General features: G+C 38.6%; 1 protein-coding gene across 1 annotated transcript in view; it reads right to left on the bottom strand.

The window, feature by feature from the left end:
• The window catches only part of LOC122792856 (ATPase family protein 2 homolog), a 1253755-nt gene that overhangs the window by 1150478 nt on the left and 85446 nt on the right, over positions 1 to 17831 (bottom strand). The window contains exons 4-5 of the mRNA XM_044060416.1: positions 12252 to 12307; positions 380 to 1036 (exon numbers count right to left, since the gene is read on the bottom strand). Of these exons, the coding sequence (XP_043916351.1) occupies positions 380 to 1036; positions 12252 to 12307 (713 nt within the window). The remainder of the gene's footprint in view (positions 1 to 379; positions 1037 to 12251; positions 12308 to 17831) is intronic.

Here is a 17831-nt window from a genome sequence, read left to right on the forward strand (position 1 = left end):
AAGTTGGGCATTTCCATGAGCTCCAAAATATTTGTGACTGTGTATGTGCAGAATCACTATAACATTCCCTTTCCAAATTGACAAATTACTCCCTCATTTTAGCCTCTTAAAAGTGCCTCAAAAGTTTTGGTGATATAATTAGCTATCGAAGTAATAAACTTCAAAGTCCAACAGAGACAAGTTTTACCCAGCTATCATACAGTGTTGACTTTCTCTACAGTGGCATTTCACGTCATGTCATTTTAACTGTAGCAATTTGCATGAATGCTAGTATTTTTCTAAGAAAGCTATTTCTGTATGCATGACGAATGCTTTATTTAATACTGTATTTAAAAAGATTTACCTACATAAACGGTAAAAGTATACAAATGAACCTTACCGTACTTCTTGAAAATTTTGGGCTGCTTCAGAGGAAGTTCTAGTGTTTCTCTTATGACCTTAAGCTGGCTACCGAGACCACCTATCATATCATAGGTCACTCTTGGCTTTCCATCTCGGTCATCTGTATCCTGACTTTTCCTCTCCTTAAAACTGATACGTGTTATCAATGAAATACAGTAAAATGCATCAGTATTGCTCCTTATGTCTGCATTTTGAGAATGGAGTAACTTATCTTCCACAAAAGAGCAGCTTTCATGCTCTAGAACGTCACACACATCTGAATCACCCCTGTTATGTGTACAGTCCTCCACACAGTTATGTTTTCCTACAGCCTTCTGAAGTTGTTCAGTTTGTAGTTCTGTGACATCATGAACAACAGATAAATCAGATGTTTCAGATTTGGAAGGAGTGCTAGTGACCATCTGTTCTTCAGTGCCTGAGATCTCTAACTGACTTAATTGCATGGAAAGGTCTGCAGCACTAGACTCCAAAACGGACATCTCAGCAGTCTCTTCATTAGTTTCACCGGAGCCAGCAGAGCAACAAGTTTGTATAGTACGTCCATCCACACCTATTACTTTTGTCACCAATAAGCTGCAAGGGTGGCCGTAGAATGTGAGAGTCAAGACATTTCCTGGGAGTATTATCTTTCCATCTGAAATAAAAATAAAATATGAAAAGCTGAGTATTTAGTTTTCTCATGCATGCACTTTCATTATGCATTTAAAAGGACATTGATTTTTTTTTTTCCTGGCTGTCTGCTTTTCTTAGCCTTTACACGGAACCATTTAGCACTCTGCATAAGTAAACTACAATGAAGTCTTCATACCTGGTGTAAGGCAGTCAACTCTTCCAACAACTGTAACAAACCATTAATTTCACCTGCTCTGAGCCTGAAGGCAAATGACTTGCATCTTGTTGTGTACTGACATTATTATGTTAAACTAGGTGCCATGTTTATCCCTGTGATGAAGAGCATCACGCTGTGGATATAACTCTTGCAAAGCAGTCTACCAATTCCTATCATCTACACACACCTTCCTTCATCAAAGTTACTGTTTTTGCCGTCAATGGTTCAGATACAAGAAGTGGCTCAGGTACAGAAGGTGGCTGGATGGGAGTGGATCTGACTGGCTGAAGGCACCATAGCGGGTGAAGCTTTAAATATGCTACTGCCTAGCTCACAGAGTCACATATCATGTGGTGAACAGTCCTTCTAAAAGGTAACCACACTTCATAGACTCTCAAACCTCAGTCTTAGTGTCTGCATTGTATATGAAACATTATGACAAACAGCCAGATGATACATGGTGTTAGAGTGGATCAATATATCACAGAACTGAAGAAATGTAATTGTTTTCAAAAGTCTGTGTTTGGACGTACAGAATTATAATTCTCCAAAAAGTGTCCCAACCAGAAATTCTGGTAGTGCAAGCAATTTCACTGAAAACTGGAAGCCTGGACTTAATCCTCAATGTGAGTGGATTAGCCAAGAATCATATAAAGTTTCAGTGAGTCACATTTCTACATGTCACAGCAGAAGCATTTTTGAAGGTGTTTAACAGTAACTTACCAAGAACATAAGAAAGAGAAAACAGCAGCTATTATTAGAAGTCTATAAACTATTGCAAGCCAAGGAATAATTTGTTTTGATTTGATCATTGCTACAAGGGCACAAAAAACTTACAAATATCATAAATGTTTATCTTACTGAGATAAAGAACAGAGTCAAAGACCATGTAAAAAGTGTGAGAATAAAATAGGCAATATGATAAACACAGTGATAATGTGTTGTAATAGTATTAAAGAAAAAAATTGAGATGCTCAGAAAAAGACCATAATGTGCACAAAAATATGCTGCAACTGAAATTCAAGCTCATTTACTAGCTGTGGCTGTAAACATGAGAGGAAACATTGCCCTGCTTTTAATCAGTTTTGCAGATGACAGCGGGAACCATTTTGTCAAAAAAATAAAATGTCTTCAAAAGAATTTGCATGCTTTTCGACAAAGAGAAAAATGAACTGTTGCTGGCACTGTTAGTGAAAACATACAGTGAAGTCTAAGATGCATAACAGACATTGATATAATAGTGCAAATCAGAATGTTGTCAATATATACTTATTACTAAGCAAAATGTTAAATGTGAATGTAGCTACAACTGTAGGATGTAATACTATGAGTAAAGATGCTTTTGAAGCATTTGGGTTAAAAGGCACCAAAAAGAAAGATGCACACTTTCACAATGTAAAGTCACTGGATGAAATGTTAATGATACAAGAATACAATAGTAAGACATACAAGATCTTGCTACAAATAAAAATAAATAAATAAGTCAGCTTGCCTAACATTCTGGGTAATCTGGTTTGTGAGAAGATAAGTATCCTAAATTCAAATTGTGAAGGAAAAGACTGCACAAGTACACGTGCAACATGCAATCACAGAAATATCCTGAATACCGTAAATAGGGGTAACCCAAGACACCCTTCACAACTGTGTCAATAGCAGTTAATGCAGAGGTCTAAAGCTATGAGCTGCTAATAATGTGGTACAAGGGTTCATTCATTCAGCCTTCATTTGCCTACTGTGTGACCTTGAGCAAGTCACTTAACCAGACAATACTTTTGGTCTACTGGGAAATGGGGTTAGGCTCATCAATGGTCTCCTGGACTGCATACCCAGTAACTAACTAGGAGCTTATCAACTTTCCTCACTTGTCTAGAGGAAAGCAGTTTTTAGTACTTAATAAATAAGCACCTATCCAGGGCATGTCTAAGGGTCAGCTCCCGGTGATTTCTCCTGTCTTCCTGATGAATCTGGGCATCTTGGGGCAATGCAGCAATTGCCTCATGTACACAGACAACCCTCTCCTCCTGCCACCCAACACTACAACCTGTGAGAGATGCACTTATATAGCCAAACTGGGAAGCAAAGCTCTCTTCACCCAAGACTAGACTAGACAGTCAAGAGGAGAAGGTAAACACTTGCACCACACCACACTCATCACATAGTCCCTCAAAATCTACACCACCAAAACATACACACAGAAACACAAAACACACACCTACATTCGCGGAGACTCTCAATAAAAACCTGCCCAAGCATCAGGGACCTCCAAAGCAGAAACGCAAGCAAACTCCACCTCCAAACATAGCCCAAATGACACACAGCCCACAAACTCAGTGTGCCACTCAACCACAGCCCATAAGGCATAACATAGCCAACACTCTAGTCATAGGTGACTCTATAGTCAGGCACACTGATGTTCCACTCATCAGGCTAAACAAGGAGAAAGTTACTATCAGCTGCCTGTCAGGTGCCAGGATCTGCAACATAACGCATGCACTCAGGTCACACCACAACAAGTACAAATATGACACTGTCATTGTCCATGCTGGTGTGAATGACCTGAGACGTACCTCCCTGGACTACATAAAAAAAGAGACATGGAGGAGCTCTCCGATTTTGTAGCCCAGGCAGGTATGACCCTAGCCCTGAGTAGCATCCTACCATCACCCAGAATGATACCACAGTACAAGGACAAAATGACCGACTTCAACAATTGGCTAAGCTTCTGGAATCATTCTAAAGGGATCCAGTATTTGTCTGCCTGGGACGACATGATCGACAGACCACGATGCTTTGCCAGAGATGGCCTGCACCAGTCACCCTTGGGATTCTGGATACTGGCTAAGGCTCTTGCCACCCCTATAGTGCCTTTTTTAGGCAAGGTTCAAATGACAAATTCACCACCATAACGGGTACAAGCAAGCAAAATCTGAGGGTAATGCTACTCAATGCTAGAAGTCTAAACCTCAAAATGCACTCACTCGAGGCACTCCTTAAAATGGAGAACATCGACATTTGTGCAGTGACAGAAACCAGGTTCAAAGCTCGAGAGAGTACCCCTGCATTACCAGGCTATAATTCATACCACACCTTTCGGCCACCTAACCCGGAATGAAGCATTAAAGGTGGAGGCGTGTCCATATTCATTAAGGATATCCACACCTCCAGGCTAGTTGCACAGCATAATGCATCCGAGATTATCCAAGTGCAACTAACTCTGGGCAAGACCGCAATCCAAATTGTAGCTTGCTACAGACCCCCCCACCATGCCCCAGGATTCCCATTCCTCTTTTCTTGATACACTGGAAAGTATTAGGGTACAACCCAACACCCTAATAATGGGCAATTTCAACTACCCCACCATTATCTGAGAAAACTACTCATGTACCAACTCTTTTGCTCAACGTTTTCTGGAATTCATAAATTCCAACGCCTTGAATCAACTTATTCACACCCCCACCAAGGGCAGCAATATCCTACACCTGGTCATTACCAACATGGGCAACAGGTGCTCCACAACAGAGGTCAATTCCTCGTTGGTCATATCCGACCACAAGCTAATCACCCTAGACATCCACATCCTGCACCCACTCCCAATTAGGGAAACCACCATAAAAAACTTCTCCAAACCAACTTCACACTTCTTAAGAAAGAAGTGGCAAACTTCATGACACCCATGCAGACGGACAATAGAGGTACGACAGCTGAATCCTACACAAATGCACTTTATAAGCACTTACACAAGTGCATGGATCATGCTATCCCTAATAGAACCAAGATGCTATCCTCCAAAAAAAAGGAAGCCAATCTGGTGGTCCTCTGCCATAAACAAACTCTACAACAGAAGAAAGAAACTGTTGCAAAAAAAGAGTAAAATCCCATGATTGGAGGAACTCCCTGGTCAACCTCAATAAGAAGCTGAGATCCTCATAAAATCCTCCAAAGCTAGCTATGAAAACAAAATCGCCACCGACTCTAAAGACAACCACAAAGCATTTCTATAGCTATGTCAAGAATCTCAATGGCAACACTCAGCTCTGCTCTGAGTTAGAGCACAATGGCACTAAATATACAGAACCAACTGATATTGCCAACATCCTGGCAGACAGGTTCAGTGCTAACTTTACTCCCCTCTCACCCCCTAGAGGGCCCATCTCTATACCGGAAGAATGCAAAGTTCCTGTAATCACGGCTGCACAGGTAAAAAAAACACTCTCCAAAGCCAAGAACACAGCATCCACTGGACCTGACAATATCCCAGGCTGCATTCTACATGAACTACAGAATGAACTGGCACCCTACCTAAGTACCATGTTCAATCATAGCCTCACCTCAGGCTTTGTGCCCACTGAATGGTGCACCATGGCGGATATCCCACTCCACAAAGGGGGAGCCACGATGGACCCTGGGAACTACCGCCCCATTAGCCTGACGAGCCTGGTCTGCAAGGCCATGGAACATATCATCATGGAACTGATAAACAAAGACATTGGTAATCTCCAAACGCTGGACCCTACCCAGTTCGGGTTTGTAAAAGGCAGATCATGTCTCCTAAACCTGATTGACTTCTTTGAAGCAGTCACCAAAGCCATAGATGAGGGTAAGGTGGTTCACACAGTTTATCTATCTCTCGCCAAGGCTTTCAACACCATCCCCCACTCTGGAATTATAGATAAGCTCACTAAACTAGGTATAAATCACTATGTCACAAGATGGATTGCCAACTGGCTCACAGACAGAACCCACACTGTGAAAGTGGCAGACTCCAAATCAGACTTCAGACCAGTGACAAGTGGAGTAACACAAGGTTCAGTCCTGGGTCCCCTCCTGTTTGGTATCTACTTCTCTAAAGTACAGACTAACACAGAAGGTCTTTGGCTAACAAAGTTTGCAGATGACTGCAAACTAGGAGCCATAATCGAAACTCCTAATGATGTGGACATACTACACAAGGGCCTCACTGAGACAAATGCCTGGTGTCAAATCTATGCCCTGAAGCTGAATGCCAAAAAGTGTATTGTCATCCCCTTTGGTAAAAACTCTCTACCCGTGAACTACCACATAAGTGGTAGTCTACTTAACGCCAAAAGTGTGATAAGAGACCTTGGGACACAGGTGGACAGTAGTCTCTCCTTTGATAATTACATCGCCAGAGTGGTCAGGAAATCCTTTTATGTGGCTCACCTCATCACAAAAGGTTTCTCATCCAGAAAAAAAGAGGTCATTGTTCCCTTCTACTCATCACTCATTACACCCATTATAGAGTACAGTGCCCCTTTTGGTATGTACCTCACAAGACATCTACAACAACTTGAAAGGCCACAGAAATATCTCACAAAGAGGACTACTGGCCTCAAACAGATGCCCTACGCAGACAGTCTAAAAAAACTCCAGCTTTACTCCATCACATATCGCCTACTCGGAGGCGATCTCTGCCTAACATACAAAGCTATGTCAAACCTACAGCTGTTGGACATGCTCCACTTAAAGAAATCCCAATCCCTCCAAGCTACACGCTCTAGGGACCGAAACTTTGTCACCACAATAAACAGAACATGCTGTAGGGATAGATTCCTGCCCCAGAGACTTCCCATACTCTGGAACAGACTACCTATCTATGTCAAACAGAGCTCCTCATTAGCACTCTTCAAGAAAAATCTTGATGATTGGATGGGAAATAGGAAATTCACCCCAGGGATCTGTTCTGTGGCTCTGCTTGACAGGGGCACAGGAAAATAATTTTCTTGGGTGGCGAAAGCCAGGGTACCTTTTTGGCTAGGCTTATACAGGCCCTAGGGCTAATAGCCTAATACCTACCTATGAACCTATACCTATGAACTTATGAACTGTTTACTTATTTATTTCCAGTTTGATGACTGGGGAGGTTCACTGGGTTCAAAGAGCCCATTTTCAGTGGAGGCCCGGGGAGAAAAGCAACATAATACAAAGTAAAATACATAGTTGCAAAGGTACCAGTTAAACAACTTGTAACTAAGAATAGCAAAACTAAGCAAAGTTAAACTGCAACTTGAAGTAAAATATAATACATATTTACATGTTTACTGGTTGAGAAACAGTAGCACACAGTTAAATTTATACAGAGGTTTGAAATGATATAAAAGTAATATTAAAATAGGGTTAATCCCTAGTGTGTAAAGAAGAATGAACCTTATGTGAAATTAATGTATTTATGTATTAAGCAGGTTAGGTAGGTACAGTGCAATTGCACTTCCATTTATAGGAGAGGTAAGAATGGAGCTGGGTTTTGAAGAGTTCAAAGTTTTCAGAGATTCTTAGAGATGGAGGGAGAGAGTTCCATTTTTTGGCTAAGGAAAAGGATAGGAGAAGCTGACCAGCAGGAAGATTTGGTTTGTATACAGAGATTAGATTTTGGTGGGCAGATCTTAGAGTTCTGTGTGGGGTGTATAATGGTAAGATGTTTGTTAGTGCTGGACATTTAGTTGATTTAAAAATAAGCTTGTGAGCTGTGGTAAATTGGAGGTAGTCTAGGTAGTTGGAAAGTTCTAACCATTGCAGCAGGTGGAGAGGTATACAGTGATGCGTGGAATATTTGAATGTGGTTGTGAACTTCGAGATTGTGTTAATAGGTTTAGGAAATGTCCCAGGACAACAACATATACAAAACAAATCCTGATGCTACACCAGTGATACAAGGAAAGTACCAGTAGCTGCCAAGAGCAGAACTGAAAAGGAAATTATGTCAATGGAAAGCTTGGGTGTCATTAAAAGCTACAGCTAAAAGAAAGTTTTAATAGCATTATTATGCTGAAAACATTATTAACATTTATGTTAACCTATAAGATCTGAATGATGTTTTTAGAAGGCAACATTATGTTTTGCTTACATCTGAGGAAATGGCTTCAATACTGCTAAATGCTACGTTCTTCTAAATACTAGATACAAACTGAAGATTTCCACAGCTAAAGCAAGATGAAGAACGTATAGCATTTAAAATGCCATAATGAAGAAACAGATTTCCTAGACTTTTGCTTGGTATTAACACTAAGCTTGGTATTAGCACTAAGATGTTTCACAAAGCTGTTGCACAGGTGAGCAACTGTTTGGACATGTATAATACTGTCTGGGAACAGAAACAAGAATGGATGAGATTGATACAGTTGTTGAACAAATTAAAAACGCATCATTTCCAATTAGGTAATGATGAACATAAGACTGACAGATGTGAAATACATGGGTCATATTCCAACAGGCAGATTGAAAACCAGTACAGGAAGTCAGATCAAATGTGGAAATATTAAAGCCAGAAGATCTCATAAAGTTTGCACCCAATGTTTGTGAAATGACTATACTTATAAAAAAGCTTTTAGAGAAATACGTACCCTAAAAATGGCATTCAGAAAAGAAAAAAGTGTTCTTGAATCCTTAAGAAGCTACTTATAGCTTCAGTGATAAAATACTGCAGTGTGAATAAGTTGGCTGCAAGTAAATTACCAGTAAGAATGGCATTAGTTGCGGAGACCCTACAAACAAAAGACAAGCTACCTATGGGTAAAAAAAAATAATTTATCAATGAATAAGAGATATGCTCATACAAAAAAAGTGTTGCCACCAATAGGAGGTATGAGAAATTCCATAAATATGCCTATGGCAATGATCTGCAGATGGAAAAAGACCATAAAACTTTGCAATGCATATTCCGATGGTATTTGTACAAGAACATTTTGGGAAAATTATTACCTTTCCACAGAAAATATTTATGGGTGGGGACTGGAACCTGATTTGCAATACAGAGGATATATCTAGGGGACCTGTAAAGAAAATATAACAAAAGAGGGTAGATTTCATAAGAAATACATGAGATATATTATTCTTCAAGGTACAATATCTGTGCTAGAATAGATAAGCATGGTTATTTAATTGAAAGTTTTGAAACCCATTCAATAACTATTTCAGATCATGCACCAATAAAGAAGATAAAGATGCAGGTAATAAAATAAAAATGAGTCACCTATGCTTTCCTACTTAGCAGTTAAAAAGGAGGAACTTAAGGAATGGGTAACAAAAATGATTCATGCATTATTAAGTCCTATATATATTTTTTTCAAAAGAGATGGCAAAGGAGTAGTATAAAATGAAAATAGAGTTTATAATACAGTAGAAATTAGACTGGAGAAGATATGGGGAAAAAATTAACAGGAATTATTTATAAGGTCTGTCATGGGTTTATGTTGCAGAAGAAGAGTCTCGCAGAACAAGAAGATGAGCAATTGTTGAGTGGTAAAATGAGAATAATGGAATACTTGAATTATGGCACCCGTTTCCTCCCACATTCCAAAGACATGCAGTATGTGATAGTGTGTGAAGTGAGGAAAAATGGGTTATGGATGGATGAATTAAGAAAGGTTGCAGTTTCTTATAACAACTCAACAGCACAAAATCTCTTAGCACAATAATGTAGGCGAATGAAAGGTGAAATGACTGCTGCCAAACATTGGAAGCCTATGACAAGAAAACTAAACAGAGAACCTATAAAGATATTAGAGATATTTTGTATAAAATCTGTATAAAGCAGAGAAATGGGAAGATCAGAAAAGACACAAATGGAAACATTTATGAAAGGCTTAATTATGCCAATGTTAGAGGAAAATGAGGCTCAAGAATTAACAGCTAAGATAGGGAGGGATAAATTAAAAGGGGTGTTGTATAATGATTCCTCAAGGAAGTCTCCAGAAACATATGGTATTCCTTTGGAAGTTTGGAAGTAGGGAAAGAAAAAGTGATAAACATTTGGAAGGTTTTGTTCAAAAAACATTTGAAAAAAAAGAGAACAGTACCAACATCTTGGAAGAAAGCAAAGCCAATTCAGAGCCAGCTTCATACAAACCAATTTCAGTTGCAGTTTTAAACCATAGCTATAAAACTGTTATGTCTATACTAGATTACAGAATGGTGAAGTTGTTTGAAAAACTGATTGACATGGACTAATGTGGTTTTGTGGAGGGGATGCAAATATTCGCCAATATAAATAGAACAATGATGATCCAGAGGGAAGAAGAATCCGAATACAAGAAAGCTATAGCTGGTGGGTCTCACTGAAGAGAAAGCATTCACTAGTCAGCTGGGATTTTATGAGTAGGAGAAGGGTAGCATTTGTGTTTAAAATAATTGGGTTAACAGAGAGGTTATATGAAGGGCTGTACGCAGAAATTAAGGTAGAAGGGATCCTCTCTGATAATCCATGTTTTATCAGAGGAACAAGGCAGGGATGGCCTCTTTCCCCTTTGTTATTTGCTTTATGTGTAAAACCATGAACAAGGAAATAAGGGACTCAAATTCAAGGACATAAATGGCATGGTAATCAGAAAAACTTGGTTTTATTCACAGATGATATTATTTTGTACTTGCTAAATCCAGATAAGGACATTTTGCTGTAGTATGACATTTTAATTTGTTTCAAATCATTTCAGGAGATAAAAATAAATGAAGATAAAACAAAGGGCCTTACTCCAAAGGGTGTGCTCTCAGTCTAAGTGATTTATTACGGTGTAATAAAAATGTTAAAAAAAAAAAAAAAAAAAAAAAAAAGAATGCATTTGTACAAGTTACCTATGTTACTACACGGCATGCCAGTTAATCCACTCAAGTATGATCTGAAAGTAAAATACAGACCAGAGAAAGAACAGCATGTCAGACATGTTAACAGTATATTTGACAAAGAAGCAAGAATATTTACTAATAAAAGAACAAAATATTCTTTTATTTGGGTAACTGTGCAGGTACCATGTGACAGAAGAAAAAGTAAAAATTCCAGAAATATACTGAGACCAAATCAGAAATGCAGTTACTGAAATTTACAATGAAAAACTGGCCTGTGGAAACATGATCAGTAATGAAAGAATGTTTTTTTTTTTTGGTTGTCCCTCCCTGCCAGCTATCAATTCCCCAGCCAAACTGCCCACTGTTCATTTGGCTTCAACAGGGCAAAAGTCAACTTATAGGAGCCATCATTAAGGCAGCCATCAATGTTTTTAATGTTACAAGCAGTCAACTCCTGTGCATGCTTAAAGACTAAGCATGCAATGGGTGACATCATGATGCATGTACATACCTTTCTGCTTATGTATTCATATGGCTATGTCCCCCCCATAGACAACACCACTACATTATCCCTAGGTCTCCACTGGAGATTCTGCTGTAGCAAATGTGCCCAGAGACACATGTACTGTTTTACCCCCAAGGAGAGGTGAGCAGTATAGTCACATCATCTCCCCCTCACCACCATCACCAGTTTCCAAAGGTGCCTGAATTGGTAACTGAACTTTCATTGCCTGGCTCTCAAGTCTTTATCCCTCTGTGTCAAGGAAGCTGACAATTTTTCATTACTCACTGTGGACTTGTTTAACAAGTCTTGATAATTTTTCTTATTCTGCAGTTTACATACAGCAGAAACTGGCATTCTTTCAGGATACAAAATATGTAAAAATAAAACAACACAAACTATTAAATATGCTTCATCAGAAGAGAACAGCAACCAGTACTGGGGTAAGTGAGATAAAAACTGCTATAAATATGAAGTCATTTATATTCCCTATACATTCACAATACTTTCAGTCCTGAAATATTTATTTGGCAAACATTCACTTCACTCATGGATTAATTCTTGGTTTGGCTTACCTAACATTGATGAATTTATGAACTGCTGTTTGCATGCATTATTTCCACTATTTGGATTTTTTTTGTGCTTGTGCTCTTTTGCTTTCCTTAAAAACTACCCCTCTCTAAAGTCTGTTTTGTAAATACTAAAACTGTGGACAAATTTATTATGCATACCTGTGTCACAAACCATAGAATGACGACTTATTGTACATAGTTGCAGCATTTATCTCACTAAGCAGCTTACTTCAGCAAATGACCCCTTGAAATCTGGTTACTAGCACTCCAAGATGCAAGCATTTAATTCCATGACAAAAATAAAATAACATGAAAATGCCAACTATAACTCATGGTCTGAGGATGTGTACATTAAAGAAAATTGTCTTACCCATACTTCTTAGAATAAAATCCAACAATTCATCTTGTTTAAAAGACTTCTTCTCTCTGTAAGCACCAAAAAATACCATTAAAATCATTGAGGATCTATTTGAACAATACAGCAGCATTTCTGGTGAAATTAAGTCTTCTTCGAACTCTAGAGTTTTAGATATTTTTCAATATATTTTAAAACACCACAAAACTGCACTCCATTGGTATTGAATATATAACTGCAATAGTACATTAGGCAAGTGGGTGAGGGATTTTCTTAAACAACTCAGGAAAGTTGTTTCAAGAATGGTTAAATGGGACTCATTAAAAAAAAGTCATACATGAGGAGGATTTGAAATGGCTAAACCTGATGATCTTCAATATCTTTTCACATGCCAGTTACTATTTCAGGATAACAGTGTTCACTAACCTGTTCAGGTTACAGTACATCTTTTAGAAAGAGCATTTTCCCAAACTAGCTTTCACAGACACACACACACACACACACACACACACACACACACACACACACACACACAGGATATGCACTCTTGTTTTTTGACAGTAGCACTTTTCTTACCTGTATATTCCAAACTCGGTCTGAAAAAAGTAATAAAACGTTTGCACTAATCAAATATTTGAACATAATAAAATTACTTTGATGAATAAATGAAATACATCCTTTCCCCTGCATCTTTTTCTGTCCTTCCACTTACCATCTGGCTCTGCCAACCTCACAAAAAAGAAAACTATCCATTTTGTTCCTCTACCCTACCATGGGGGCAAAAATCAGCTGCTGGTGGGTCACTATCTTAGCAGAAATTAGTATTCTGTGCCCTACACCTTCCCCATAGCAGCTGACAGGTGCATCACTGAAACAGGACCAGCAACACTGGGTATACCAGCTCCCAGTTTTAGTGCAGCAGACTGCACCACCATCATTGACTAATTTCCTGTCAGTGTGCTACACTTCTCAAGAAGGTCTGTTTTCCACCGGGGCAACTGAAAGCGCATCTCATCCTCTATGTAGAGCAGGCAAAAGTCTGACTCAGCAACCTCTCTGATGTATGTGCATCCATGCCAAACCATGTTTTTCAGAACTTGTTCATCATACAAATGGTATGCTCACACTGCACAGTGACCCACCAATATTAAAGAAAGGAGAGGTTAAGTGCAGACCTAAAACAATGGCAATAATCCACAGTGAATAGTGCGTAGACTGAGACAATGTGAGAAATCAAATAATGTAAACCCATCCAACCAAAGCAGGAAACATGAGCTGCAGTGCAAGGAAATGTACTGAAGACTTCAAGCATACAACATGAAGTGTGCTGGCAAACCACTTCTACAATACTGTGCAGCACAGCATGTAGTTATTAAAAAGAATACAATAGCAAGGCACAAAGCATAAAGTAACCACCACCTCCCCACAAATACAGTGAAAGAATCTTGTACAGCAATATTCCCCAGGTCTACATAAAGGTAACAGTTGCAAATGACACTGAAATCATGTGCTATACATCAGAGTAAACCATTCCACAATAAGTAGTATGTGTTTAAATTGTGTGTGTCAATTACAGTACAAACACTGAAGAATGGGTAGTAAAAGTGGAATAAACACACACGATAGCATACTGTTGGTGCATCTGTCCATGAAAATGACCTTGCCTCTTTAAGATGTCCATGTCCATGACCATGCTCCAAGGCAAAAGTAGACCAAGGAACAAATTCTGCCAATAACGCCTCAAAAGTACCAGATACATTAGTCAATCCACAGCATCATGGAGACATATCTATCTAGAAGCAAAAGCCTGGTAATATCTGTGTCATCAACTACTCACTATGGGACATAATGCTGCCATGCCCTACATCTATGACACCAGCAAACACAGGTGAGTTCACAGCACCATGTTGTAAGCTGGTATAAACAAAGTCACAGAAGGAGGAACAGTCTATGATAACAAAATTCTAGTAACCGCTCTGACTGTTACTGGGGACGCCATCTACCTGTATGTGTCAAGGACACGGACAGCTGCAGACTTGGTGGCAGTATAGGCAGACCTGGGTCATAGCCAAGAAAAATCATCTCCCTCGTTACACCGATCTGCCCACCCAGCATCTCTGACAATGCATCCCGCAGGGAATCCTTAAAGTTCACCAACTCACTGCACTTCCAGAAAATATGTTACCAAGTACCTCTTTCTTCCCTGTCATGCCTACAGGGAGGGGGAGGTTGGCATAATGGTTAAAGTGTTTATCTTACAATCACAAGGTACAGGGTTTGATTCTCACAATGGGTAATTCATTATGCTTAAAATGGCCCATAAGGGCAGTTAGCCTAGTACTAATCTAGAACTTATGAACTATGAACAACATTTGCTGTCTACCTGAGGAAAAATTCTCTGAAGTCTACCTGGGGTATAAAAATATCTATTTAAACATTCCCAAGCAAAAATCCTAAATCTTCTAGATTTTGTTATATATTTGGGAGACTTACATAAATCCTCCCATTGTTTCTTTGTGAATTGCTGATCCAATCGCTCTTACCAATCCTTTCTAACCTCCTCTGACTGATTCTTATAGTTATCATGCAATATTTTATATGCTCTACTAATTATTCTTTTTTTAATGACAGCTTCTGTTCTAGAGTCTACTAAAACCTCTACCAGTGCTGGTCTTTCATTTAGGACCCTCTTATTTCTCTCTTTGCCTTCCCTATCAAGGATTGATATCAGGGTATGGACAATCTCTAACCTGCAGTCCAAATAAATTCTTGGCCTCTTCCCATTCTATTACCTTTCCCTCTCTAGTTACAGTGGCGGCTGGTGACTTCAAATCAAAGGGGGGCTGCAGGAGACAGCTTAATGGGTGGGGGTCAATGGAAATGGGTGTGGCCAACTAGAAAGGGGAGGAGCTATGCTCAAAACCACAAAAACTGTAACTTTAATTAAATATGCTACCCTGGGTGCCAAACCATCATTATGAGAGTACAATCAAGACAAAATGAAGTGTAGAAGAAAAAAAAATATTTCAATCCATTGGCTGCATGACAGCTTACTTAATATCTAGATGGAAACAAAAAGGATGCGAGGCATGAAAAAATAAATTACTTTTTAAATACATTACTGGAATGCCAGTCAAAATCAAGTATAAGAAAAACAAGCAGCACTTAACTCAAATCACTTCTCCTTGCACTCCAGTTCTAATTATAATTTATATTCAGCTTTATTAAAGTACCAAGTAACATGCTGAAAGTAGCAATCTCTCTGATACCCCCCACTTATAAAAATGTTTCTTATCCAAAAAAGACATGCTGCCTGACAACAACTATCTACTTGTTTCATGGGGAAAACATGATCAAAGTAAAAAATGAAAAGCAAACAAGAAACAAGCTCAACATATATTGCTTAAAGGATTACTGCACAGGATATGGACCACACATGATTCTGTTTAGTTTGCAGGTAAAGCCTGTAATGAGCGTAACAATGTAATCCTGTCCTTTATTACAAATACTGTCATATGCATTTCAATACCCAAGGCTTATACGTTATCTAGTTATGTAAGTATTGTCTGCATAGCAACAACAGAAAGGCTTTCAATGTTGGTAATACTGCCTATTAAAACTTACTTGCAACTTACAACATCAGACAAGCTTGCCTGATGGTCATTAAAGCACTGCTACTTAAACATAGAGCAAAAGGCACTTTCTGAATAATAATAAGCATAAATCAACAGTATAAAAATGTGACAGAAACCAGAACATTCTGCAAAATCAATCTCAGATGAAAAGCCATTGTAGTACTTGTGTTTACCTTGGATGGGGGGGGGGGGGGTCTGCACATTTACACTGAATACCTGCTCCTTGCCTTGCTTGGACACATCCACAGTCACTACATGGGGTAGTGGGGTGCAACAAGTTGTCACAATTTGAAATGTCTCTGGCTGACTGTCATGGCCCTGACACATTTGTCATATCTCTCAACCTCAGAGCAAGAAATCTGGACAAAGCCATACATAGAAGTGGGACAAAGGCCCACAAATAAGGACAATTTTTAAATATTGCTCTTATAAACTTAGAAAGATAATAGAATAGTAGGTCTTGCATTAGTATGAATTTTCTGAAAGGTACGAAATCTGAAACTCAAATGTCTTTCATTATTTTCTAACTTCAGTCTTTAAGGATTTGCCACTAATTTGCCAAAAAACGCAATTTTATGAAAAATGGACCAAAAATGTGATGCAAAAATATAAAATAGCCACACAATACAGCTAGGAACCTGTCAAAGAAGGGACACATTTTAATATTAGTACTACTAACTTGAGCAGCTGACAAAATAAAAGAATCTACGTGCATTTCTGAAATAAAAGTAATCTATAACTGATTATTACAGTTATTTATTAATTGTAAACCCTCCATGTTTTCTTCCAAAATTGCCATTTTGCAGAGGGATTATTAGGGGAAGAGCAACATTTTGAGCCAAAATCGGGGACAGTTGAGAGGTTTGAATATGCCTAATTCTATAAAGCAATTTATTTGCACGTACCTCTCAACCTGTTAATGCAGGAAATCTGGACAAGGCCAAATATATTGGGGGAACATTCAAACACTACTAAAAATTGCTCTTGTATAAACTTAAGACAGTTGATAGAATTTCTAACAGGTCTTGCTTTAGCATGCATTTTTCTGAAGGTTATGACATCAAACTCAATGTCTGTCATTTAGTGACTTCATTCCTAAATAATTTGCCAGAAAACCACACATTTTATGAGGAACAAACCAAAAATAAGAAACAAATATCTATTCATTCTGCAAAAATATGGACAGCTGTGAGGTATAGTTCAACTGGGGCTGTCTGAGTTTGCTGCCCTTCCCCTCTCAAAATCATGGTCGATTGGAGCCTCCCCCCCTGCAACCATTCCAATGTCCCATTCCTTGGTTATTTTGTCCCATTTACCATAAACACTGTAATGTGCATACTGCTTTACTTCTGCGATGATTTAGATTTCATTTGAAAGTTTTATTTTGCATTTTTACAGCACAAACCCCAATAGATATCTGCTAAACAAAGCAATGCAGTCTCACAATAAAAACAGACTTAGCATTAAAACCTCTCTGCCCTTGAAACTCACATGCATTGAAACAGCATTGAAACCCACATTCAAAGAAAATACATTTCGCCAGTGGCAGATAAAGATTAACATTGGGCTGTTTTCAAATCATAGGCCCCTTGAACACGAAACATACACATGCTCTTTGATACACATTCCCGACTGTATTAAATTGTATTCCTTGTACAACACAGTACAGTCGTTAGAGGGCATTTTAAATTTGTTTTGAACATTTTTCCAGTAAACAATGAAACAAAATGCATGCACCAATGACAAAACTACCCAATTCAGAACATTTCCATCATAAAAGTCTACTCACCCTTCTACAGTCCACCAGTATCCGTAAATATGCACAACATCTGAAGTAGTAAAAGTCATCTAAATAATTCCACAATAAAGAAATCTGTAACAATGAAGAGGTTGCTGCTAGCAAACAACTTTATATGTCATTGTTTATTCATCTACAAATAAAGTGCCTGTTGCCCTTGAG

This window comes from Protopterus annectens, chromosome 2.part0 (genome assembly GCF_019279795.1).
Source record: "Protopterus annectens isolate FY-2018-M chromosome 2.part0, PAN1.0, whole genome shotgun sequence".
NCBI lineage: Eukaryota > Metazoa > Chordata > Ceratodontiformes > Protopteridae > Protopterus > Protopterus annectens.